At 54.7% G+C, this 25,792-nt stretch overlaps 1 protein-coding gene and 1 long non-coding RNA gene across 3 annotated transcripts; both read right to left on the reverse strand.

The window, feature by feature from the left end:
- Positions 1-202: 202 nt before the first annotated feature.
- Positions 203-12,148, reverse strand: LOC131497819 (uncharacterized). Its single transcript, XR_009255173.1, has 4 exons — positions 12,063-12,148; positions 5,332-5,454; positions 4,601-4,697; positions 203-273 (listed from the first exon to the last, which is right to left on the reverse strand). It is a non-coding gene; the product is annotated as an uncharacterized LOC131497819 (long non-coding RNA).
- A 1,051-nt stretch (positions 12,149-13,199) lies between these two features.
- On the reverse strand, positions 13,200-24,892 carry CCDC42 (coiled-coil domain containing 42). 2 transcript variants are annotated; one of them, XM_058703988.1, is made up of 8 exons: positions 24,818-24,892; positions 23,988-24,245; positions 23,602-23,707; positions 23,226-23,330; positions 21,561-21,758; positions 17,057-17,278; positions 16,815-16,973; positions 13,200-13,483 (listed from the first exon to the last, which is right to left on the reverse strand). In XM_058703988.1, the coding sequence occupies exons 2-8, from the start codon at positions 24,068-24,070 to the stop codon at positions 13,406-13,408; spliced, it is 951 nt and encodes a 316-aa protein (XP_058559971.1). In that variant the 5' UTR covers positions 24,071-24,245; positions 24,818-24,892; the 3' UTR covers positions 13,200-13,405. The 2 variants fall into 2 exon arrangements, with proteins under 2 accessions (XP_058559971.1, XP_058559972.1); XM_058703989.1 differs by lacking the exons at positions 13,200-13,483; positions 24,818-24,892 and adding an exon at positions 15,673-16,598 and having other exon boundaries at positions 23,988-24,317.
- Positions 24,893-25,792: the final 900 nt, after the last annotated feature.

Raw genomic sequence — 25,792 nt, forward strand, 5'->3', positions numbered from 1 at the left:
AGTCACCCCCTCATTGGACAGCGCACTGGACCGACAGCCATGCCAGGCTGGTGCCACGTGTCCCACACTGAGGTCAACGGAGCCCCGACTTCCCTGCTTCCCACGGCGAACGCTCCCACTGCACTTGAATGCATTAGGGGTCGTGAGACCTGGACCCCGGGCCCCCACCCTCCGCTTACACTTTCACCCACGGGCCTCTTACCCTCTGCCTTTGCCGGTGGCTTTGCTAGGACATCCCGGAGCATTGACCTCTCGGAGTCACGATTTCCTCACCTGTTAAATGCCAAGTTGCAGGGTTAGGTGGGATCCACCCCGATGTCTCCTGCATACACACCCGCCCCTCTCTTCCCTCCTGTGCTCTCCGGGTCAGATCAGAGCGCATCACTCCGGCAGTGTCCGCATTCACCGGCCCGCCAGTCTCCCAGTGTCCCCGGGGCACGGTCCTGGACAAGTCCTTCCGCTCCGGACCTTCTCGCAGCTTCCCACTGCCTACACGGTCAAGTCCAGACAGCTTAGCCTGGCACTCAAGGTCATCTGCGGCCTAGTGTTTTTGCCTCATTCTCGTCAAGCGGCGACCTGAACGGTTACGCTCCAGGCTCCGTCATGCGCGAAGCTTCCCCACACTTCTGCACGTCTCACCTGCACCCCGCTGACCGCCCACAGCCTGCTTATTAGCGGTAGGACGTCGAGCAAGTTACTTAAACCCCACGTTGTCGTAAGATTGTTTCCAAAGATGACCAGAGCAATCCCTTCCATCCCACGTGTCTTTTGCCACGTGACTTTGCCGCTCCTGGCCCGTCGACCGAATCCCTTCCCCTCGAACCCGGGCTGGCTCTGCGCCAGTCGCTGACCAGCGTTGTGAATGTGGCGGACGCGATGCCGTGTCACCCAGTGGAGCAGAGATGAGCTGTCCCCGCTGAGCCCTGAGTTCCTGACCCGCCGAATAAGCCGTAAGATACAACGGTTGCTGTGCGAAGCCATTACATTTCGGACGGGAGGGGACTGCTGTGCAGCAACAGGCAAGCGAAATCAGTCTCCTGACCCGCAAAATGGGGGCGTCGAGGGTTTCCTGCCTCACAGAGGGCAGGGAGGACTAAACAGGTCAGTCTGGGTAAAGCCCTTAGAACAGGGTCAGCGGGACGGAAGCGTTCAGTGAACATTAGCTCCTCGTAACCTGCAGTACCTTGCTTAGCTCTTTCTTGTCCGTCCCCAAGCCCCTCGGGCATATAGTAGGTGCCCAGCAAACACAGCCGAATATCGAATGTCCCCTCCTTCACGAAGCCAGCTCTGATCTCTTTCCACCAGAGGGAGATGACCCTCCCTCCCCAGCCTCCGGTGACATAGATTACATTCGGCCCCAGCTCCGGCCACTGCTTTCCGATGGGGACCGTGAGCTCCTTGAAGGCAACGCCTTGCCCGTAATACACGCGCAATGAATACTTGTTGGATGAATGAAAAATGGGAACAATCCATCCGCCCTATCAGCCTACCTGGGCTTAATGGAACTCGAAAGGAGATCAATAAACAGGTGTTTGGGCGCCTCTGTGCTGCCTCGGGAGGAACCTCTCTCTGCTGCTTCTGTCTTCTGGTCCCACCCGTGTGACCTTTATCCTTTAGGGCAGGAGAGAAGGCGGCACTGGATTCTTGACGGAAGTCTCCCCATTTCCTGCCCTAATTGCTGGCTGACCTCCCAGGTGGCAGAAGAATGGGGTGTGATGTCACAGACCTGGGAAGAAACTGGCGGCCTCCCCAGGTCCCCTCCCGTTGTTGGCGGACGCCTGAATTTCCACCACTCGGTGGAAAAACAGTTGATTCCTAAACCATGATTCAATCACACATCAGTTTAATATCTCTAAGCCTTGCCTGGTCCACAGCGGCCGTCAAGTAGGGAAGAATGCTGGATTCCATCTGGCTCAGAGATCTTTAGCTTTAGAAATGACCTGACTAATCTTTTTTTTTTTTTATTTCTTTGTTGTTAAAAACATTTTTTAATGTTAATTTTTGAGAGAGAGAGAGAGAGAGACAGAGACAGAGCACGAGTGGGGGAGGAGCAGAGAGAGAGGGAGACACAGAGTCAGACGCAGGCTCCAGGCCGTGGGCTGTCAGCACCGAGCCCGACGTGGGGCCCGAACTCACGAACCCCGAGATCATGACCTGAGCCGAAACCAAGAGTTGGATGCTTAACCGACTGAGCCACCCAGGCACCTCTGGATTTAGAATTTTAAACTGAGAATTTCTTAAACTTATACATAGTATTGGAACATTTCTGACAACTCAAATTTATTGATTTGAGTTTAATTTATTGGGTGAATAATGTAAATTTAAATACTTGGAAAGATTTTGTCTTGTCACACCATTAAAGTACATAAGAGGAAACCGAACACAATAGATGTTTGCCTGCAATTTAAAATGTTTACGGGAGCCTAACTTGGTCACTGGAATCAAACGTTCAAACTCCTTTTAGAAGTGAGAGTTAAAATATGTTGGACATAAATAGAATGAGATTTGTAAGCCGGAGCTTAAGGAAGAGAGCTAGATGTTTTGAATTGTAATTTCAGTAAATTAAATATGAATTTTAAAAGTCAGCTAAACCTCTGAATCATCTTTGTCCAGAAAATGAGATTTACGGTAAAACCCGCCTGGCAGGATTATTAAGAGGATTACATTAGAGACACCAGGTTTAAAGGGTTTGGCATCATGACTGTTACACGGGGTGCATTTATTATGACATGCCACTGATTATTAGTACTATTAACTCTTTTTTTTAAATGTGTATTTATTTGGGGGGGGGGGCTGGAGGGGCAGAGAGAGAAGGAGACACAGAATCTGGAGCAGGCTCCAGGTTCCGAGCGCAGAGCCCGACGTGGGGCTTGAACTCACAAACTGTGGGATCATGACCTGAGCTGAAGTTAGAGGCTTAACGGACTGAGCCACTCATGCGCCCCTATTAACTCTTTCTTAAAGGGGAGTATAAAAATGTTCCGGGGTAAGAGGGATGTTCTGAGATACAGGATGTGAGGCAGAACATCGTGGTGCCAGGGATAAGAGTCCAGCAAATACCGTCATCCCTCAGTCCCTCTCTGGCTAGCAGGGCTCGCCCTCATCCTGTCCGGGTCTCCCCGAAATGTGGCCAAGTTCTCCAGCAGAGATGGCGCGTGGCCCATTATCATTACACCACCCAAGGTCCCCTTTGCCAGAGCCGGTGGGAGGCACATCTCTAGGCTCACGCCCAGCCTGCAACCAGCCGCTGATGTTTGCTCCAGGCGCTGTTCTAGGCGGTAGAACGTTGCAGAGAACACAGACCACAGCCCTTGACCTCCCAGGGCTCCCATGCTAGTGGGGGAGACACACACTACTCAGAATCGAAGAGGTTCCAAGAGGATACTTTGTGTAGAAACATCTACAGGGCAAGGGGATGGGAGAGCCAGGGGGTGGGGGGGGGGGGGACTGAAGTTCAAGAACGGGTGGTCATGGTCAACCCCCTAGAGGAGGAGCCATCTGAGCCAAGACTTGAAGGAGATGAGAGCAAATTGGACACACAGGAACAGCCAATGCACCTTGGTGGTGCCTCGTGGCCTCCGTGAGGACTTTGTCTTTTGCTCTAAATGACACCAGGAGCCATTGGGATAGTTGGAGAAATTCATCAACTGTATATTAGATATTAACCCATATCGAATTCATGGGTGCGATAATTCCTATTTTTAGTGTATGTGCTGCCGTGGCAAGTACAAGGGGTGTCATAAATCCTAATAAACTGAAATAAAATTATCCAGTGTTACTGTTCTTAGAAAAACACGCTAAAGTATCTGGGCCCAAGGGGTCACGATGTCCGCAACCTGTTTTCAAGTGAGTAGGAAAACAAAAGAAAAAGAAAACTACTTCTTTGTCATAATTATCTGCGGTAGGTCTAGGTAATACGTTACCTCAGACTTAGGGGCGTAAAAGACTATCACACGTATTTTATGAGGGATTCGCGGATCACCACTGTTCATTTTTCACTTCGTTACTGTCTTACAAAGTTATTTTTGTCCTGGAACGTTAAGCGAGCTCTGATCACGCTCCAGCTACTGCGTTCAGAATCGTGGAGATGCGAAGGTCAACACAGATCCTTCCGTGAAAGAATATACCTTTCATTCATTTGATTCACCCCCCCCCCAAACACTTAATGAGTACCTACTGTGTACCAGGCACGGCTGCCGACAATGCGCACACACCTCTGAATACGCCAAAACCTATTCCTGCTCTTGTGGAACTTAAATTACACTGGGGCTAGCTAAAAACCATGAACAAAGAGGAAAGTTAAGTAGTCATAGGTGGTATAAAAGAGTATATGGGATTTGGATAGTAGAGAGTGATGGGGTGGCTGCGTTAGACTGGCTGTCAGCCAAGAAAGGGCTGAGAAAGGGAGATCACGACAAAAGAAAAACAAAAAAACCAAACCCCAATAATATGATTTCTGAGGATCCGAAATCTAGAGCAGCTTAACTGCGTGATTCTGGCCCCCGGGTGTATCATGAAGTGTAGTCAAGATATTGACCAAGGCTACAGGCATCTGATGGCTCATCTGAGGTAGGAGGACCCACTTCCGAGATCTACTCACATGGTTATTGGTGGGGGAGGACTTTGTTCCCCATGTAGACTTCTCCACCAGGGTCGCTTGAGTGTCCTTGTGACATGGCAGCTGGCTTCTCCACAGACTGAATGGAACCGAGAGAGAGAGAAAGGATGAAACCACAGTGCTTTTTATGACCTACTCTTGGATGGCAGAAACCCTTACTCCCGCCATATTCCTTTCTTCCCAAGCTAGCTGGGAAGCCCAGCCCACACTCGAGGGGAAGGGAATTAGCTCCACCTCTTTGTAGAGCAGAGTATCAAAGCCTACTCTTTGCAAGTGCTATACAAGCTTTGTATCTATAATGATTATTAGAAGGAGTATTTTAAACTCTGTTGGTACCTCCCATGAGGAGGGGCACTGTGTGGACCGTCCACTAACCAGTCCTCAGCTTGCTCTCTCTAAGAGGCAGAGGGGATCCTGGAGGGCACATGCAGGAAAAAATTGTGGGGAAGGAGAAAAGGATGGGCCAAAACTTGGCATAAATACCACCCTTACCCTCTGTCTTCATCACTCCTGCTGTGTCTCAAGAAGGAAGAGGCCACTAGGAGTTACCTTCACGTTTTCAGTGATTCCTTCCCCCAGCAGGGCTGGGGCAGCATGGGGAGGTGGGTGCTCACTGTCTCCAGCATCCCCTCTCTGGTGCCTCAGACCCACACTTGGAGGGGACTGCAGGCACTCAACATGCATATGATGGCAACGATGCTGGAAGTTCTTACCCTTGCTATTTGTTGACGCGGCTGAATCTTCCCATCTGTGTGTTCACTCCTGACGCTCGCTCGTTAGTGAAGGACCACAGTGTTGATGGAGACAGGCATCCTGGTCCCAACCTTCAGGCTCCTCTGGAGCACAGTGAAACAGAATGATGGCTCGTGAATTCTTTCAATCACCGGAATCCCAATGACAGAAAATATTCCAGACTTCCTACGTCCCAGGTACGTAATACGATGTACGTACATTAATTGATTTATGTCAATTATGTCATAGCATAATTGCATATGTCATAGCATAGCATAGCATAGGTTGTCATAGCAATCCTATGAACTGCTTGCGAGGCTCTCCATTTTACAGATGGGGAAACAGAGGCACGGAGAGATTAAGAAACATGCTCGAGGTCATGGCGCTCAGAGTTTATGAGTCTGCGTTTAAAACCACGATGCTAGATTACCTCTTAAAAATTGCATCCTTTTAAAAAAATTTTTTAAATGTTTATTTTTGAAAGAGGTTCAGAATGCAAACAGGGGAGGGGCAGAGAGAGAGGGAGACACAGAATCGGAAGCAGGCTCCAGGCTCGGAGCTGTCAGCACAGAGCCCGACGCGGGGCTCGAACTCACGGACCGTGAGATCATGACCTGAGCTGAAGTCGGACACTTAACTGACTGAGCCACCCAGGCACCCCCAAAATTGCATCCTTAACGTTGTAAGTAATAAAAATTCAAGCAGGAGATGGAACTTAAATAGTATATAAATAATCGAAAGTTAAGATTTGGGAACCCAGAGATCCCAGGTAACGTGCAATGCTAAGCAGGCAGGAGCCTTCAAAATACTGAAGCCAAGAGTTTCCAGCTGGATTTTGAAGAGCCTCAGGCTTTCTGAGGCATCCCAGGAGCTGCTGTCGGGAGCCGGGAAGATCTGTGGACCCTCCGCACCCCGGTCCACCCACAACACCCCACTTGGATCTGTCGCATTATTGTTCCCCTGCAAGTCCTTGGGATTCTCTCTCCCTCTCTCTCTCTGCCCCTCCCCTGCTCCTGCTCTGTCTCTGTCTCAAAAATAAAAACATTAAAAATTTTTAAGTTAAAAACAATTATCCCTTAGTAACATGGTCTCCTGCGGCCACTCGAGCCACTTTTTTTTTTTTTTTAAGTGTATTTATTTATTTAGACAGAGAGTGAGTGAGCGCATGAGCAGGGGAGGGACAGAGAGAGAGGGAGAGAGAATCCCAAGCAGCCTCCGTGCTGTCAGCACAGAGCTCTATGTGGGCTGGATCTCATGGACCGTGAGCTCATGACCTGACGGAACCACCCGGGGCCCCCTGGGCCCCCTCCTTTCGTGCCCCATCCAGTTCATTCTACACACTCGGGAGGTAGAGCCATCTTTTCCAAGGGCAAATCCGACCATGCTCTTCCCCAGCTTAAATCTGACATGCTGTGTAGACCACACACAGAAGTGCAGGTCTGGCGTGCGCTGAGACGAGTGTGAGCCGTCACCCTGGGCCGGGCGCCCCGCCTGCCATCAAATGGTGAGGACCCTGTGCCCACCTGACGAAGCTCGGATCTCACCAGACTTGCCTTCCCGGCACAGGACAGAGATGGTTTGTGAGTTTTCTTTTTGTTTTTCAGATTTAAAGACCTACTCCTTTTCTCCTTGCCCAAACCTCATTCCCCAGATCCTAGATTGGGTGCCAAACTGGGTTTCTGAGCCTGTCACTCTAGAACAAAAAACAAGCAAACTTCTGCTCAGAGCGCAGTCTTTGGCCTCGTATTCTTTATTGTGTTTCTTTAACAAAACCCTCTACGTGCCCTTCAGGCTAGAATAAAACACAAGATCCTTGGAAAGACCTCCCCACCAGCCCCAGCGCGATCCCACCCTGCCTGTCTTCTGTCCTCGCTGTCTCTGGTCCAGCGACCCCAGCCCTTCCAGACCCAGGGTGTCCCCACGTTGTGTTAGGACAACCTTCTTCTCCTTGTTCCTCTTCCTCCTCACCATCGTGTGACTAACCACTGGTTTAATGTCTCTCCCAACAGACCATAAGCTCCAAGAGGTAGAACCCACATCAGTTGTTTCCCCATCTGTCCCCTTCACTTCTGTCTGGGATTGGCACATAGGAAGCACTCAATGTCACCACTGTTGATTGACAGAAGCCCAGGTGTGAGGGGGGAGGTGGGTGGGAGCAGGGATGCTGCCTGGGGTGGCTGTGAAGTGAATTATGGGGAGGGGAGGGTGGCTTCCGGGTCCCTAACTCACAGTCCAGCCTCTTTCCTTGGATTCTGGATGGCACGTAATTGGGCATCTCATTCATTGATCTTCAACTGTGTTCTGGGCCATTGTTTCACCAAATTCTGGGTTTTCTTCTGACTCTTGCTGGCCAGCTGGCCTTCCTTTTTGCTAATTTTCCATTACTCCTTGATGTGAAAGTGCTCCCGGTATCTCAAGATGCAGTAGCTCCCAATAGTTTAGCCCTTCCTAGAAAGGTTAAACAGAGTTCCTGCATGGAACCAGCAATTTGTCTCCCAGGAACGTAACCCAGGAGAGATGGAAACCGATGTCCCCAGAAAACCTTGCACAAGAATGTTCCCAGCAGCACTATTCACAAAGCCAAAAAGGAGAAACAATCCCAATGTCTGTCAACTGATGGCTGGATATGAAAACGTGCTGTGTCTATACAATGGAATATCATTCATCCATAAAAAGGAGTGATGTACCGACCCATCCTATAGCGTGGACGAACCTTGAACACATTATACTAAGTAAATGAAGCAAAAGGCAATAGAGTGACTCCACTTATACGAAAGGCCCAGAATAAGGCCCCCGGGTGGCTCCCTCCGTCGGTCGAGCATCCGACTCTTGATTTCAGCTCGGGTCTTCATCTCACGGTTCGTGGGATCCAGCCCCGTGCTGGGCTCTGCGCTGACAGTGTGGAGCCTCCTTGGGATTCTCTCTCTCTCTCTCTCTCTCTCTCTCTCTCTCTCTCTCTCTGCCCCTCATCCACTCTCAAAATAAACATTTTCAGAAAATGCCAAGAATAGGAGATCCAGAGAGTAGATTAGTAGTTCCTGAGTGCTGGGGGTTTGAGAGAAAATGGGAAAGATTGCTGACGGCTCTGGAGGTTTTTTTGGGGGTGCGGTGATGAAGAGGTTCTGAAATTGTGTCGAAGGCTCCACGACTGGAGCCACTGAAATGTATATGTTCAGTGAATGAGTTCTATGGTATAGGGATTCTATCTCAATAAAACTGTTAATTAAAAGAAAAAAAAAAGTACTTCCTAGTCTTGTCAAGATTCTTGGGAGAATCTACCGAAAGGTAGAGAATTTCTCCTGCCCCCCCCCACCCCAATCCCTCACTCATGAAAAATCCATACATGCGTGTATGTAAAAGTTTCATGAAATGTCAGGAGATTCCCAGACTGACTCAAGTCCATTCGTTGACCCCCCCCCCCCCAAGAAGGCAATAAGCCCCAGAGGAACCCCAAAGCTATCACTAGCACATAAATGGGAGGTCAGGTCCACATCTGAAAGGGTTCCTGCCCTCCGTGCCTCATCTGGGCCTTCGACACCCCGCCTTGTCACAGTCCCTCTTGTTCTGAGGTCTTTTCTTTTTTTTTTTTTTTAATTTTTTTTTCAACGTTTTTTATTTTTGGGACAGAGAGAGACAGAGCATGAACGGGGGAGGGGCAGAGAGAGAGGGAGACACAGAATCGGAAACAGGCTCCAGGCTCCGAGCCATCGGCCCAGAGCCTGACGCGGGGCTCGAACTCCCGGACCGCGAGATCGTGACCTGGCTGAAGTCGGACGCTTAACCGACTGCGCCACCCAGGCGCCCCGGTCTTTTCTTGATTAGTGCAGAAGACAAAGCTGCTAAGACCATCACCCCCTGGTGTAACTGCCATGTTACATGGCAAGGGGGAGATGATCTGGATGCGCTTAACCTAATATCATGAGCCCTTTACTTTTTTTTAATGTTTATTTTTGAGAGAGAGAGAGAGAGAGACAGAATTCGAAGCAGGCTCCAGGCTCCGAGCTGTCAGCACAGAGCCCGACGCGGGGCTCGAACTCACGGACCGCGAGATCGTGACCTGAGCCGAAGTCTGACGCTTGAGCGACTGAGCCACTGGGGTGCCCCTCACGAGTCCTATAAAAGCAGAGTTTCTCTGGTTGGGTTCAGAAGAGGAAGCCAGAGGGATGGAAAGCAGGACAATGACTCCGCTGCTGGCTCCAAAGATAGAGGACATGGCATAGGACAAGGAATGTGGGCAGCCTCTTGTCAGAGAGCCAGCAACCAGCAAGGAAATGCGGACCTCAGGCTCCCGGCTGCACAGTTATTCTGCCAATAACCCGAACGGGCTCGGAAGTGGGTTGTTCCCTAGACTGTCCAGGAAAGAGCTTGGCCCAACCGACATTGTGACAACAGTCCTGAGGGCAGAACCCCGGTGCGTCCTCGGACTCCTGGTCTACCTGTGAGATCATTAGTGCATGTTGGTCTAAGGCTCCAGGTCTGTGCACAGATTGCACACACTGGAAAACAAACACAGTTTTGCATCTCTGTGCAGCTGGCTTTCGCTCCGTTGGCTGTTTCTGGATCCAGCCCATGGCCCTGTGCCCTCAATCACTCCTGGTCTACATGGGGAGCGGTCTCAATGTCAAAATGTTAAATTTTCAAAGGGGGAGGGGCACCTGGGTGGCTGAGTCAGCGAAGCCTCCGACATCGGCTCAGGTCATGATCTCAAGGGTCATGAGTTTGAGCCCCACATCAGGCTCTGTGCTGACAGCTCAGAGTCTGGAGCCTGCTTTAGATTCTGTCTGTTTCTCTCTCAAAAGTAAATAAACATTAAAAAAAAAAAAGTTTCAAAGGGGGAAAGCACGTGGGAACATCAGGCCATTGGAGGGGAGTTTCCCAGGCCAGAGTCGGGGAGCTTGCTCAGGTACTTGAGTGATCCACCCACAGCTGGCTTGAAATAAGAAGGTTCCAGAGCCCCTCCAGCCCCCTCCCCCTTTTCCAGCTGGAAGGGCTAACAGGCTCCATGGGGATCGGGGTGTTGTAGCATTGAGAGGAAGTCTGTGAAGGTCTCCCCTCCTCTTGCCTCCCTTTACCCAGAAAACACGGGGAGCCCTGCTTCCTGCCTTGGCTGATGAGAACCACTCATTTCTGGAACCAATCCGTTCTTTCTGCTTTAACGAGCTGGTGTCTTTTCTGGTTGGGAGCGCTCTAATCAGGCCCTTTACTCCAGCTTTTCCTTGGAAGGTGATCTCATGCATCTGGGAGCCCAGCTCTCCCCTAATCGGGCAGGCCTTGGACTTCCTTCTGGGGGTCCAGGGCCCAGGGCAGCTGGTGCCGAGGGGCTGGGGGAGGAGGGAGGGCCTGTCCCCGGCTGCCCCAGGCGCTCTTCAGTGAGAGAGTCCTTGTGAGGATCCCTGGGCTTTTCTACATGTGCTCTGCCCCTTTCTGTGGGCTTGGGAAGGAGTTTGTGGGTTTGTGGCTTTGCTCGTAATCAAGAAATCTGCCTAGACCCACAGAATTTCTTCTCCCCGGCCGGGGCTGGGCCGGTTTGGAAACCTGAAAAGTGCAGTAGTGTTGGAGTGATTTGTACACACATGTGCACACACGTGCGGGGGAGGTAAACCTGAGCGTGTTCAATTAAGCAGGAAACTGGACAGTCCAAAGATGAGGAGCAGGGGGGAGGGAGGGGAGGGGGGGAAAGATGGGGAGGGGAAATGGGAGGGGAGAGGGAGGAGAGGGAGGAGAGGGAGGAGAGGGAGGAGAGGGAGGAGAGGGAGGAGAGGGAGGAGAGGGAGGAGAGGGAGGAGAGATGGAGGGAGGAGAGAGGGAGGGGGAATGGGAAAGGTAGGGGGGAGGGGAAGAGGAAGAGAGGGGAAGGGGGTTGGGGCAGGGCTGAGGGGGTCCTAGGCCACCCAGGACCTGGGTTCAGTCCTTGCCGGCTGGTTGTCTCAACCCCCACCTCACAGACACAGGGTTTTGGGGGAACTGTGGGTCCCACACCCTCTCCTGCCTCCCCGGACACAGCCCAGGAGGCTCAGAGGTTCGGGGAAGTTGGGTTAGAGGCACGGCCTCTGCCCACAGACCCGTTCCGGGAGGGCCCTTGACGCCCATGTCCCTCCAGTAAGAGACTGGACCCTTTCCCTCCGAGCACCACCCCCAGAACTGGCCACCCTGGGTTTTCCAGATGGCCTCTCCCCCTGCCCCTCCCACGGAGAAGTCCCTTTGGCCGGGGCCACGTGACACGGAGGGGATGGCCGTGTGGGCGCTTGGGGCCCCGGGGCAGCAGGAGCTCCCGGAGCCACTTTCCCTGGGTGTCTCTGGGGAGGGGGCCTGGGGGTCCCAGAGAGACTCCGTGGGAGGCCTGGGGGAGCAGAAGTGAAGCTCGGCAGTCGGCCCCCCTTCCCCGGGCCCCCCTCCTCCGGCTCCTGGGCTCGGTCCCTGGGCCAGGTGTGCGTGCTCGGCTCCCCCAGGCGGGATGCGGCTTCTGTCCGTCCTCACGGACTCCGGCTTGTGCGTGCGGATTCGGACTCACCCTCCCCATCTCTCTTCCCCGGCTGCCTCCCGCTGTGGGCTCCGAGCCCCAGCGTCAGCTTTGTACAGGCCACTGACACCTGCCTGACGTCAAATCCCTGTACTGTAGCCCTTTACACACATCTGTGTGCATCCTCCGGGGGCTCTAGGCTCTGCTCGCACCCCGACTGGCACAGGCTGGATTCCCGGTACTGTTACTCACGCGGGAGGAGCCGGAAGGAGCCCAGGTCCTTGAAAGCGGCTCCCGGCACAGCAGCGGCCCTCAATCAACCGGAGCAGACAACCCAATCACCTGGCGGGCTTATTAAACCCCCTCCGTGGCTGGGTGCCGCCCCCGGAGTTGCTGATTTTCGGGTCTGGGGGCGGGGCCCGAGTATTTGCATTTCTAGGAAGTTCCCAGGTGCTGCTGGTTCTGCGGGTCTGGGGAGCGTGCCTTGAGAACCACCCGGCCGATGCAGAGGGTGTATTCCAAAGCCGGGGCTGGCCGGGGCCTCCCGCAGGACCCCAGCGGAGAGGAGGCTGCCGAAGTGTTGTCAGTTGGGGATCCCAGCGTCCCCCCCATCACCTTGTTCAGTCCTGTTCTGCTACCCGCTTCGGAGGGGAAGCCATCGGTGTTCTGGCTTTCTGAGAGGCGCCTGGCTGAGCTGAGCACCTGCCCAGGGCAGGCAGACCGAACGTGAATGGCGACCTTGTCCCTGAGCAAGCGTGCTGTCCCGTAGGACGGGTGGTGCCACACGGGGTTTTCACCCGGATGATGTGCGCCAAGTCTAGGCTCCGTAAACGCTTTCTTTGTCTGGTCTCGGACCTGCCCTGATGGTTTTGAGTTTGGGGCCCCGAGTGCAAGACTTTGCATTGGTCCGCATTTAGTTCAGTTTTTGCTGGTTTTCAACTCTCATTCCAGCCCGCTAAGACGCGTCCTCGGGCAGCCTGCCTGCGATACCCACGTTAGTGCTGCCGGTACCACACTGCGTGTTGTGGGTCCTCAGGGGGAGCAGGGCAGGGCTCGTTCGCTGGGTTGGGGAGGGTTCCAGACTCCCCACCTGTCGAACTCCCACTCGGGAAGCTGCCTCCACAGTTTCTAGTGAGTCTTTGCACCCCGGTTAGAAACACCGACTTCAAAAAAAGAATCTTTTCTTTGAAGTGATAGGGGAAAGAAGGGTCCTACGTTCTCACCCTGTGCTGGTCTAGTTCTGTGTGCAAGTCCAAAGCCTAGGAGCTGCCAGACCTGAGATTCGTTTTCTGGTCCCTGGGCAGCCTAAGTGGCCAGCTTCAAGAGGGGGTGTCTTTCTCCCCTCGGTGGACCCTCTTCCCCCCTGAATAAACCAAAAAGAGACAGAACTTAGGAACAAACGTCTTATAGGATTTAATGTTTTCGGGGATGGGAGGGACTGAGGCCTTAAGGGGTAAATGGTGGGGTGCTCGCCAGCAGGAAGGCATTGGGGTCCCAGAGGGCTAGACGGAGCTGACTGGGTGGGCCACAAGCTCACCAGGGCCTTACGCTCCCTCAGTCTCTGTCTCAGAACATTCTGGAACCACCGGTGCTCCTTAAACCCGGACTTGCTGTTGTTCCTTCCTCCTCACCTCTGTCCAGATGTCTGACAGATCCTGGATAAACTGTTGGATCTAACAAGGCAAGGGGACCGGGGCTCAGCCCAGCCAGCGGCAGGCCACCCCACCCCCAAACGGAGCATGGCCGGGCAGAGCTTGTAAGGACTCACTGTCTCCCTGTGACTGATTTCTCAGGGCCACTTTCCCTTATTTGACAATTATCCTAGTTGAAGCTTCAGGCTTGGCAGACTAGAAGGCACAAACAGGGAACTCCTGGAGGCACACACGGTGAAAGTACGAAGTCCAGCTGACCGTCTGGGGAGGGCAGGGGCGAGGGGATGCCGGAGCAGACCCTGGTACTAGAAGCCTCCGGCGGGCAGGGGCCAGCAGCGTGGGGGGAGACGGCTCTCCACAAGTGAACAGCCTTCACGGTGGGCGTTTGCTCGGAACCCAGAACTGACGCCCCTTATGATCATCTTGAGTCATCGACGGAAGCTTGAGTTCTATTCGCAAGCTTCTGTTTCAAGGCGTGCAACGTGGGCACCTGGCCTCCTCACGCGGCCCTGGGGAAATCGGTTCATCTTTCTGGCACTTAGCTTCTTCATCTTTAAGAAGGGAAGGGGGAGAACAGGTTGGCCTAGATGGCCTCTACGACCTCAGTTCTAAAGTCTCTCCTTTTCGGGGCGCCTGGGTGGCTCAGTCGGTTAAGCGTCCGACTTCGGCTCCGGTCATGAGCTCATGGTTTGTGGGTTCAAGCCCCGTGTCGGGCTCTGTGCTGACAGCTCAGAGCCTGGAGCCCGTTTCGGATTCTGTGTCTCCCTCTCTCTCTGCCCCTCCCTCTCTCTCTGTCTCTCTCTCTCTCAAGAATAAATAAACGTTAAAATTAAAATCAAATTAAATGTCTCCTTTTCAAGGATGTTCCTGGGGATGGGACCACGCGGACCGTCCAAAACTCTCAACAGCCCCGTTCCCCTCCCCATACGGTTACTATTGCAGATACAATTCCTGTTTTGCAAACGAGGAAACAGAGTCACTGAAGGAAAGTAACTTCCCCAAGATCACGGAGAAGACAAGTGCAGCACTCCTCCAACTATGTTCTTATCATAAGCGATCACACTCCGCCCCCCAAGAGGGTTCTGTGGTCAAGTAAACTTTGGAAATGTTATCTGCTTGGAGAGGCTGGGGCAGAGCCCCAGCAAAGTCCTGTGTGTCAAGACCCTTTTCTTTTTTTTTTTTTTTTAACGTTTATTTATTTTTGATTTTTTTTTAACATTTATTTATTTATTATTTTTTTTCAACGTTTTTTATTTTTATTTTTGGGACAGAGAGAGACAGAGCATGAACGGGGGAGGGGCAGAGAGAGAGGGAGACACAGAATCGGAAACAGGCTCCAGGCTCCGAGCCATCAGCCCAGAGCCTGACGCGGGGCTCGAACTCACGGACCGCGAGATCGTGACCTGGCTGAAGTCGGACGCTTAACCGACTGCGCCACCCAGGCGCCCCTACATTTATTTATTTTTGAGACAGAGAATGAACAGGGGAGGGGCAGAGAGAGAGGGAGACACAGAATCTGAAACAGGCTCCAGGCTCTGAGCTGTCGGCACAGAGCCCGACGCGGGGCTCGAACTCACGGACCGCGAGATCGTGACCTGAGCCGAAGTCTGACGCTTAACCGACTGAGCCACCCAGGTGCCCCTAAGCTCCTTTTTCAATAACACTAAGACATCATTTGTCTTTGTCTCTCTTATTCGCTCATGAGCAAACAGTGGCTTTTACCAGAGCGGGACGTTTCTGTGACATAGGCTGTCACAACAAGACGAATGCTGAAGCCGAAGGGAGAACCCACCTGTCCTCCAGGAAGCCAGACATTAAGTGGATTTGCAGAAATGTTCCTTGTCCCACAGAGCGTTCTTTTGGAAATGTGCTTTGCGTCAGGAACGCCATTTACGTTAACATGCTTCTTGTTGTCCTTGAACAATGAATTAAGGATTTTTAATTTTTCTGTTTGAATGTCTCCTACGGTAAATATCAGCAGCTATAACCCATACAAACAAAAGCTCTTTGAGGGTCTTCAACAAATGTGAAGGGTGCACAAGCCTCCTGCTCGCAAAAAATTTGAGAATTGTGGCTTCGGGAGCAAGCTTTCTTACAAACTGCCTTCGAAGTCTTTGAACTGTCGATAATTCTGTTCTATGTGCTTTGAGCTGCAGGCTGATTCTCTGGGTTGAGGAAATCCCTCCTCCTGGCTGGTCAGCGTGCTTTGTTGTTGTTGTTAAATAGGGGAGATGCCTTCTGGCCCATTGCTTTCGTTGGCTTGGGTTTGGTATTCATTCACCAAACGCTTATTGAGCGCCTACTGTATGCCAGGCACTGTTCTAGACACCGAGATACAGCAAACGACTAAACAAACACAGAGTCCAGTCTTGAGGAGCTTTCTGTTATTTGACAGCAGCACTCAAGGCTTTTGCCAAAGGAACAAATAATTAGTCATGGTTCTGTGCATCTGACAGGAAGTATGGCTAACCCGTCTTCTGGTACAGAGCTCCCCAAAGTGCGGGATATCTGTGCCTTTGGTGGGAAGTGAGATGATTCTGGGGCGCCTGGGTGGCTCAGTCGGTGAAGCGTCCGACTTCGGCTCAGGTCCTGATCTCGCGGTTCGTGGGTTCGGGCCCCGCATCGGGCTCTGTGCTGATGGCTCGGAGCCCGGAGCCTGCTTCGGATCCTGTGTCCCCCTCTCTCTCTGCCCCTCCCCAGCTCACGCTCTGTCTCTCTCTCTCAAAAATAAATACACGTTAAAAAAAAGATTTACGGAAGGGAGACGATTTGGGGTGGCACATGGACACAGCATCACACGGCTTTGAAGCATAGTGAGAAAGTTATTTCCTTTCCAATTTCCTTTTAGTTACTTCAAAGAGAAAAATCTCAGGGTGCCCCTAATAAGACAGACACCAACACTTTCCTAGACGTGCTGACTCCCCCCACCCCCAATTTCCTCTTTTCCCAAAGCGTGGGCCCCAGGCACGGAGCTTTCAGCACGTCTCTAGAATCTAAGAAGACTGTTTTTGCACCAGCGATGAATTCAATCGTGGGTCCCCGTTGAGGCCCGCGTTCACTGGGGCCAAAAGGGTCTCAGCGCTAACGCCGTGGTTCTCAAAGTGTGGAAGCCAGACCAGCACCATCACCTGGGAACCTGCTGAAAAATGAAAATCCCTGGGTTCTCATTTCGGACCCACCGAGTCAGAGACTCTGGAGGCGGTGACCAGTAGTACCCCCCCTGACCTGGTGACTCTGATCCTGTTAAATTTGAGAACCACTGCTCTGTGGGGTTCATTCTTCCACTGGACCAATGGACAGCCATCTTAGCTCAGTCGGGGCAGCTGGCCAGGGCACCTGCACCCCCTCTTACCATGTCCAGCTGTTTGTGGGTGTCATCCAGGGACACGGCAGGGGTCTCCTTCAGCTGCTTGCTCACGATCTGGAAGAGGTTCAGTGCCGCCATCTTGATGGTGCCAAGCAAGAGGGTCTTCTTGGCAGCCGTGTTCTGGATGTGTGCCCAGCGAGATTCCTGGGGAGGTGACGGGGCCGGGACATGAGCAGGTGTGTGTGTGTGTCCCTTGCTCACCCAGAAGCCCCCACCCCCGCGCTCACCCAGACGATGACGTCACTGCGGGCTCGGTCAAAGCGCATCTGCAGACGCGCCAGCTCGTTGTTGTGCTGCAGGATCTCGTCGTCCTTCTCCTCCATGTAGCGTGCCAGCCGTGCCTTGGCGCGCTCGATCTTCTCCTGGCCCTCCTGCGCCGACTGCATGAGGTCGTGGTGCATGCTTATCAGCGTCTTGTAGCGTGAAATCACCTCGTGGATCTCCTCGAACTGCAGAGGGGGCTCCCATCACAGCACGGCCGCCCCCCAGGCCCGCCTGCCAGGTCCCTGGCTGGATGCCTCAGCCTAGTGGGGAGACCCTCGGCCAAGGGCAAAGGGCAGAGGCCGTGAGGAGTCCCCCCGCTGGCCCTCCTGGGTTGGTGTGGGCCATGGGACAGGTGTCGGGGGCACGTGCAATCGGGAGCTAAGGTCCTCGGTCTGCATGTTGCAATCACTGGGAGCTTTACATTTTTTTAAATGTTTATTTTATTTTTGAGAGAGAGGGATAGAGAGAGACAGAGTGCGAGCAGGGGAGGGGCAGAGAGAGAGAGGGAGAGAGAGAGAATACCAACCGGCCTCCACACTGTCAGCACAGAGCCTGACGTGGGGCTCGAACTCACGAACCGTGAGATCTCAACCTGAGCCGAAATCAAGAGTCGGAGGCTTAACAGGCTGAGCCACCCAGGCTCCCTTCCACCAAGATGTTCGTTTTAATAAACACGAGGGGGTTTGAGGGGGTCCCTGGCACCCGAATTTTGCACAAAGGTCCCCCAGCTGGATTCTAGAGGACCTGGTGGCTGGGGCTTTGGGGGGGGGGGGGAGCGGGGAAATGCATTTTGAGATGTCTCCCAAGGCAGTAATGACCGTATCCAACAAGAATGTGCCCAGAACCATTTGTAAGCCAGGCCGGATGCTAAGCACTAGGCCCGAAGCAGGGGATAAGAAAGGCGGACCCTGCTCTTAGGAAGCCTGAAACTCGGGGTGGTACAGAGTGAGGACAGACAGACAGGGAAAGAGTTACAACTCCGAGTGACAAGCCCTATCTAGGACTGGAGGATGGGGCCGGCCAAAGACTGTAGGGTAGTATCTTCAGCCCAAGGCTCTCTGGTATTTGTTCACACTTGCTGAGGTCCGCCTCCAGCTGGGGGCTGGAGAGGGCACCGGTGGGGCGGGTGGCCTGCCGGGCTCGGCTGTCCCCTCCAGCACGGTGCCAGGCCGTGACATTCTGACCCGACCCTGCAGACCACGGGCAGCAGAACAGAAGCCCTGTGGCCCTCTCTCCGTAGAAGGTGGCGTGGGCACCCGATCCAGGATGCCAACTCACCTCCCCAGGGGTTTATCGGAGTGGGCCTTCCGGCTGCCCAGGGGACATGCCCTGAGCGCCTTCTCCATCTCGTGACATTCCCAGCGACAGACTGGCGTTCCGGGAAGTGCCCTGTTGGCCTTTCCATCAGCATGCCCCTGTGGGGGAGGGACCACCCAACCCGGCATTAGAGGAGGTGGGGACAGCCAGCAAAGGTTTCCTGGGGTGGCCAAAGTGAGGCCAGAGGTATGAACATAGCCGGCCAGGCGGGGGCAGGTGGGGGAAGGCGAGGACAGGTAAGGGAGCAGCCAGCCCAACGATGACAGGGGAGGGGCGGGGGTGTGTGGCAGGTTTAGGACGAATAGCCTGGGTTCAAGATGGGGACGGAGAGGTCCACCTGCAGGAAGTAAAAAAAAAGAAGTGCCCCGTGAACCCGGAAGAGGAGAGTGGACTTCCTCCATTCAAGGATTCTAAGAAGCAGAGAGAGAACGTTATGTCTGCATTTCTGGAAGTTCACCGAGTCCACGACCCAAGAGCACATGACAGTTAAGTTGAACGGAGCTCCCAAGGGTACTCAGTGCTGATGTCAAAGGGACTGGGGTGCCCACCTGCAGAGGCTCCCGCTGTTTAAGGATGGGACACTCTGGGGGCACCTGGGTGGCTCAGTCGGTTAAGCGTCCCACTCTGGATTTCGGCTCAGGTCGTGATCTCGAGGTTCGTGGGTTCAAGCCCTGCCCGCGTCGGGCTCTGTGGTGACAGTGTGGAGCCTGCTTGGGATTCTCTCTCTTTCTCTCTCTCTCTCGCTCTCTCTCTTTCTCTGCCCCTCCCCCAATAAACAAATAAACTTAAAAAATAAACAAGTAAAGACAGGACATTGAAACATCAGCTAGAGTGAGCGCAAAGGATCACAGCACACCAAATGTGTCAACAACCCACGAATTCGTAACGATACCAACAACATTACAGGTCACTTTTGGAAGCTGCCAGAGAATCCGTTCATTAAGGTGAAAACTGGAATACAGAGCCGGCACTTAACAAGCCTTTCCCTTAGGACTCACGAGGTCATCAAAGGTAGCTGATGAAAGGAAGAGCCCGTCTATGATATCTTTCTCCCGGTGGTAGTTTTCTCACTAATACGTGAAGAAGGGAAGACAGAACATTTCCAGCTCCTTCCAGAACAGAACCACCCCCTTATGGTTCAGTAGCTGCCTGCCCACTATCAGAGAAACCAGAATTGTGGATTCTATCACCAAGGATTCACTTGTGCCTCTTTTTAAATATATCAGCAGGATCATACGTATGTTCTCTTTTCTGTTCGGCTTTTTAAAAAAATTTTTTTAAATATTTATTTATTTTTGAAAAAGAGAGAGAGACAGAGCGTGACTGAGGGAGGGTCAGAGAGAGAGGGAGACACAGAATCCAAAGCAGGCTTCAGGCTCTGAGCTGTCGGCACAGAGCCCGACGTGGGGCTCGAACTCACAGACCGCGAGATCATGACCCGAGCCGAAGTCACTTAACCAATGGAGCCACCCAAGCGCCCTTATTTTTACATTTTTTAATGTTTATTTATTTTTGAGAGACTGAGAGAGACAGAGCGCAAGCAGGGGAAGGAGCAGAGAGAGAGAGGCAGACACAGAATCGGAAACAGGCTCCAGACTCAGAGCCATCAGCACAGAGCCTGACTTGCGGCTCGAACTGTGAGATCATGACCTGAGCTGAAGTCGGATGCTCGACCAACTGAGCCCCCTGGATCTTTGGATACGTAATACGTCACCAAAATAATAAAAGCAGGCATGAGAATGAGCAGTTTAAAAATCAGGATACTGGTTACCTCCGCAAAGAGGGGAAGGAGGATGGGGTTTGGAAGGGGGGGGGGCTCCCATGGGCTTTCAATTAAAGACAGGGTTTTATTTAAGGAAACAGAACTGGGGGGAAATATTAAGATTTGCAAAGCTGTGATGCCTACTTGGGTGCTATGATATATTTCTCTGTACTTTTCAGTATGCTTAGAATATTTTGGAAGACATAATGGAAGAAGGAAAGAAGAACGGAAGAAGGAAAAAGAAAGAAAGAGGGGCAGGGGGGTCACGCTGGCTGTAGAAAGAGGGACAGGCTGGTGACCAGGAGTAAGGCTGTGTTGAACTCCTCCGGATGAGGGATTGAGGTACCTTGGGGGTCTGGATGGGGAAGGGACAGGGGCCAGATTCCAGAAATATTTCAGAGGCAGGATAGGCCAGATCTGCTGATTGATGGCTGCAGGGAGGAGGGGGGGGAGGGGGAGGGGCGAGGATGAGTCCTATCTTATCATTTATCTGCTGCTTTGATATGTGGTCTTCCCTCACTAGCCCCCCCTCCCCCCCCCTCCCCCGGGACGAACTGAACCATTTACTACACAATGGACCCACCTTAGAATGGAGGGCGTAACACAGATCTGGGCCTCACGCACAGATAAATTAGTTCTACATGGAAGCTGCTGGAACTTTATTTTTTTTTTTTTAGTATTTTTTTTTCAACGTTTTTAATTTATTTTTGGGACAGAGAGAGACAGAGCATGAACGGGGGAGGGGCAGAGAGAGAGGGAGACACAGAATCAGAAACAGGCTCCAGGCTCCGAGCCATCAGCCCAGAGCCTGATGCGGGGCTCAAACTCACGGACCGCGAGATCGTGACCTGGCTGAAGTCGGACGCTTAACCGACTGCGCCACCCAGGCGCCCCCTGAAGCTGCTGGAACTTTAAAAAGCGGAGCATCCTTTGCGTCCCGGCTCTGCCCTCCGGACCCGGATCCACAACCCCCACGGAGGACACACTTCAGGACTGGCTCCCTCTGGGGAGGGGGCCCTGCCTGCTGCTGTCACCAGGGGGGCGTGGGGAGACCGGTGGCCTGGGAGGCATCCGTGGGAGGCCTTGAGGGGGGCAGGGATGCCCAGGGCGAAAAGTGGAGGACCACTGAAGGAAGGGGCTGGGCGGAGGAGCCCGGGAGGAGGCTGAGGAGGAAGGCCCAGAGGCGGGAGGAAAGTAGGAGACAGGAGGGGAGCCCCTGTTCGAGGACTTCTTCCCCTCGTCTCCACCACCTCTCGGGTCTACAAAACGCACCCGGGGGCGAGGGCAGGGAGGGTTGGGCCCAGGCCACATCCCGCCGCAAGCAAAGCTTATCACACACACACACACACACACACACCCCTCCCCAGCCGCTCCCGCCCCCCCCTCACCTCCGAGTGCTTCACCACCTTCTCCAGGTACTTGTTGAAGACAGAGAACTCCTGCATCCTGGTGCTCAGCCGCTGGTGCTGCAGCCGCAGGGCCCCCATCTCCTGCTTGACCTTGGCCAGCTCGCGCACCCGCTGCCTCTTCAGCTCGCGCTCCTTGTTGGCTTTCTTCAGGGCGCGGATCCGTTTCTGGTCGTTCTCCTGGGGGGAGGTGGCACCTGTCACACCCTGACGCTGCCCTCCCCCCCCCCCCCCCCGCGAGGCCCTCGCCCCTCTCTTGGAAACGCTGGGGGTCCAAGCCTAGGGGGCTGGGGCAGGAGGCAGGCCGGGCGGGGCCAGGCCGCGCTCTCATAGCTCGCACTGAGGCCCAGGAGGTGGTGCCCTGAAAGACAGACACGAGGCTCAGCTCTGGCCATCGGGCTGACCCTCCTTCTCCTTCATCCCGCAAAGTCCCCCCCCCCTCCACCAGAGATCAGGGGCCACACCCACCCCTCCCAGTGCCCCCATGTGGCTCCTTTCCCTCCTCGGGGGCTCCCGGGATTCCACACGGATGGAAGGTGTTTGGAAGCAGGTGAAGGCACACGTGACATTTGCCCTGTGCCCCGGGAGCCCCCCAGAGGATCAAGGGTCCCCTAAACCAGCGGCTCTCAAGTCCAGCTGCGTATCACAATCCCCTGGGGAGCTTTTTATTTTATTTTCATATTTTTTTAATGTTTATTTCGTTTTGAGACAGAGAGAGCACAAGCGGGGAAGGGGCAGAGAGAGAGAGGGAGACACAGAATCGGAAGCAGGCTCCAGGCTCAGAGCTGTCAGCCCAGAGCCCGACGCGGGGCTTGAACTCACAAACCACGGGATCATGAGCTGAGCCAAAGTTAACCAACTCAGCTGCCCAGGATCCCCCTCGTCCCCCCGGGGTTGCAAGCAAACAGACACCCAGGGGTCCATATTTGTAACAATTTTTTTTTTTAGGATTCCCACGCTGTGGACCCTCTGGCAGCCATTTGGAGGACCTCTCACCCCCAAATCTCCTGCTGCCCCAACCACACGCCACTAGCTTTTCTCTGGCCACTGGGAAGGACTGGACCCCTGGAGGATACACGCAGGCCGCCAGCTTCTTTCCCACCTGGATTACACACAGAGCAAGACTGGAAATGCTTAAGAGCAAGGGTCCCCCGTGGGATCACCCCTGGGAGCTGGGCCAGGCCCCTCAGGGCCCCGTTCGTGCTGGCTGGAGCTGGTCTGGACAAATCCGGATGGTTAAATCCTCCTCTGAGGACGGATGGAGAGGAATTGGATTGTGATGCCTGGGCCTGGTCCTTCAACCAACCCCTGCCTGGTATTTCAGTACAAGGACGGAGGGGTGGCTGAGTGGCGGGGAATAAAACTCTGCCTGGTTCCCCTTTGTATCCCCATGTGCCTCACCCTGACCGCGGCACACTCCTTTATTCGTCATCATCCACCCATCCACCCATTCATTCATTCATTCGTTCACTGGAGACACTGTGTGCACCAGGGAAACAGGAAATTACGAACAGTATTGAGGACACGAAGGGAGAAGCCCCAGGCGTCGCTGAGCCGCGAAGAGACTTTCAACCGGGGTGACGAGTGGGCAAGAGCAAGGAGGAGGAGGCCAGTTTGCGAGGGTGGGTTCCCCCCGGCCCCTCACACCTGGATGAACTGCTCGAACTTCTGGATGTGAGCCTTCAGCTGGGCCTCCTTGGTACCCAGCTCCTCCCAACGCAGATTCAGGGTTTCCATCCGGCGCCGAAACGTCTTGGGGGTTGGGGAGGGCAGAGAGGTCAGGAGGGCCCCTCCCCCCGCCCCGCCCCTCCCTCCAGGGCGCCTCTGTCCCCAGGCCTGCCCGGTTCGGAGCTCAGGGTCCCGGGACACTGCTCCCCTCGAGGCTCAGGTCCTTCCTCTCTCCTCCCTGGGAACACAGAAGCTTCGCCAGGACTCCCAGCTCTGGCCGCCCACACAGAGGAGGACTGTCCCGGGGCTCTGAGCCCCGGGGCCCTTCCTGCCCTCCGTGCCTCCAGTCCCCCACCTCCTTCTTCTGCTCCATAGCAATGTGCACGATCTTGGCCTCTTTCTTCTTCTCCAGGAGCCGGATGGATGGGGACTCCGACTGCTCCTCAATGTTGGGGAACTTCCTGCCCAAGACACGGGCAAGACAGGCCGGTGGGTCCCGAGCGCCTGGGGCGGGCCGGGGCTGGCGGTAACCCGTGGACACGGAGGGGGAAGGGGGTCCTGTCCCCCACGGGAGTGAAAGGGACGGTGTGTTGAGAGGGGACAGGGCTGTGTTGGCGCCAGGGAAGCACGCTGGGGCAGGGCGATGAGGACTGGTGGGGGAGGGGGGGAGGGGCGCAGGGTTGTAGGAAGTGGAGGGGACGGGCTGGGAGGTGGGGCGTGGGGGGTGTGGGGGGCACTCACTGCAGCAGCTGTAGTAGCCTCTCCCCATACTGTAGCCGGAAGTACTCGGCCAGCTCGTCCTCCTCCATGATGCCCAGGCTCATGCTGGTGTGAGCCGATGGGCCAGGCGGCGGGATCCTCGCAGTGAACCGGTGGCTGGGGGGGGCTGGGGGGGGGCGGGGGGGGGGCGGTAGCTGGGCTCTTGCTTCTCCCTTCCTCCTGCTTGTCAGGGTCCCCCGGAGGGTGGGTGTCCGAGACCCGGGAAAGACGGCTGGACACCTGCGGTGGGCAGCTCAGGATGATGTATTGGGAAGTGAAGGGAGATCTGGTTACCTAGCAACGGATCTCCTGGTTCTGTGGACCACCCACTGGAACTCAGGCTTTGCTCTCTGACCCTTGTTCCCCCTGACCCCAGTCTTGCTGGAATCCCACCCCCCTGCTCCTGCATTTACCCCCCAGGAGCTTGGGGAAGAAGTTAGGACTGAATAGATGCTGGTGTCCAAGCCTGGGAGGGAGGGTCTGGGTGGCCATGGCCCAAGAGGGGGTTTTGGTAGACGGGTGTCTTTGGGGGTTCAGGTGTGTGTGTGTGTGAGAGAGAGAGAGTGAGGGGGGGTGAGGGAGGGACTGGAGCTGGGACAAATGGCCCAGAAGAAAAGGAGGCAGGGGTGGGGGCCTGCAGGAGGGTGGGAGGAGGCCCGAGCTTGAGAACCAAGTGGTGGGCGAGGGAGGGATGCGTGTGGGGATAGGCGGGGAGCCTGGGGACCAAGGAGGCCCACTGGGGGGTGGGGGGGTGGGGAGGCGGGCGCCGAGGAATCCGGGGCGGGGTGGGGGTGGGGGGCGACGGCGGCGACCTCGAGGCGTTGCTGCGGGACACGGTTCCCGGTTCCGCACTGTCCCCTCTGCTCCCCGCCGGGCGCCTGCAGCGGACTCGGCCCCTCCGGGTCTGGGGACGGGGGTCCCTCCAGGGAAGGGCGGCGCCCCCCAGTGGGCGAGCCCTCCCCGCGGCACTGCCGGTCCTCTGGTGCCCCCTGCTGGCCGCCTGACGCCGCACCTTTTCCCCAGCGCCTTGGCGCTGACCGCTGGGGGGGGTGGGGGCGGGGATGAGGGGGAACACGACGGCACCCCCACCCCCACCAGCCTCTCCGCCAATACGGGTTCTCACCGGGAGCGCCCCCAAAGAAACAGGCCCACAGCAGGATGACAAGAGCGCCAGTAAGGACGCGACGCTTCGCAAAAGGGGACGCTTCTCTCTTTGTTTATTCCTAGAGCCCAGCACGGTCTTCGTTTGGGGTTTACCCTCTTTCCCCCTCCTCGAGGGCTGCCTGTTTCTCGAGTCAGCTGTTTGCCCTGGTATATGGGCACGTGCCTGGTTGCATCTATGGCATCAGGTGGCCCAGGGCCAGGTCGGCGCCTACAGGCAGCTGCTAAGGCATCCTCTCCGGCGCGTGCACCCCGCCTGTCTGGGAGCCCTTTTGGTTGCTTCCTCTGTACCTCGCGCGGGAATCTTCCTCTCCACTACCCATCCCTCTTTGGGCTCCCCCTGCCCTCCCAGGGGCCTTGGGGAAGATGCAGGGCTGTCTGGGATTCACAGATTCCTTGCCTGGGTGAGCCCAGCTTCCCCTCCCCCCTGCCCCCAGCCCTTGTCCCTCTTGACGTTTGCCTTTGAGGCATCTGGCAGGATCTCCTGTTGGCTTTAGGTTGTTGGAAAACAATTAGGCATTTCTGTGTTTTTGGTCAAGTCCCATCCTCCCTCTGAGACAATTAACTGCTTAAAAAGGAGAGGAGGAAAATATCAGGAGAAAAAAAAAAAAAAAAAGATCTAGGTT

Source organism: Neofelis nebulosa, chromosome 16 (genome assembly GCF_028018385.1).
Source record: "Neofelis nebulosa isolate mNeoNeb1 chromosome 16, mNeoNeb1.pri, whole genome shotgun sequence".
In the NCBI taxonomy this organism is placed as follows: domain Eukaryota; kingdom Metazoa; phylum Chordata; class Mammalia; order Carnivora; family Felidae; genus Neofelis; species Neofelis nebulosa.

Excerpts from the sequence above, each read along its gene's own strand:
- CCDC42 (XM_058703988.1), bottom strand. The coding sequence starts at position 24,070 with ATGAGCCTGGGCATCATGGAGGAGGACGAGCTGGCCGAGTACTTCCGG. Across the intron at positions 17,279-21,560 it reads AGGTGGTGAAGCACTCGGAG|TTCGAGGAGATCCACGAGGT; the intron begins GTGAGGGGGGGG and ends CCCCCTCTGCAG. Across the intron at positions 16,974-17,056 it reads GCAGTGACGTCATCGTCTGG|GAATCTCGCTGGGCACACAT; the intron begins GTGAGCGCGGGG and ends TCACCTCCCCAG.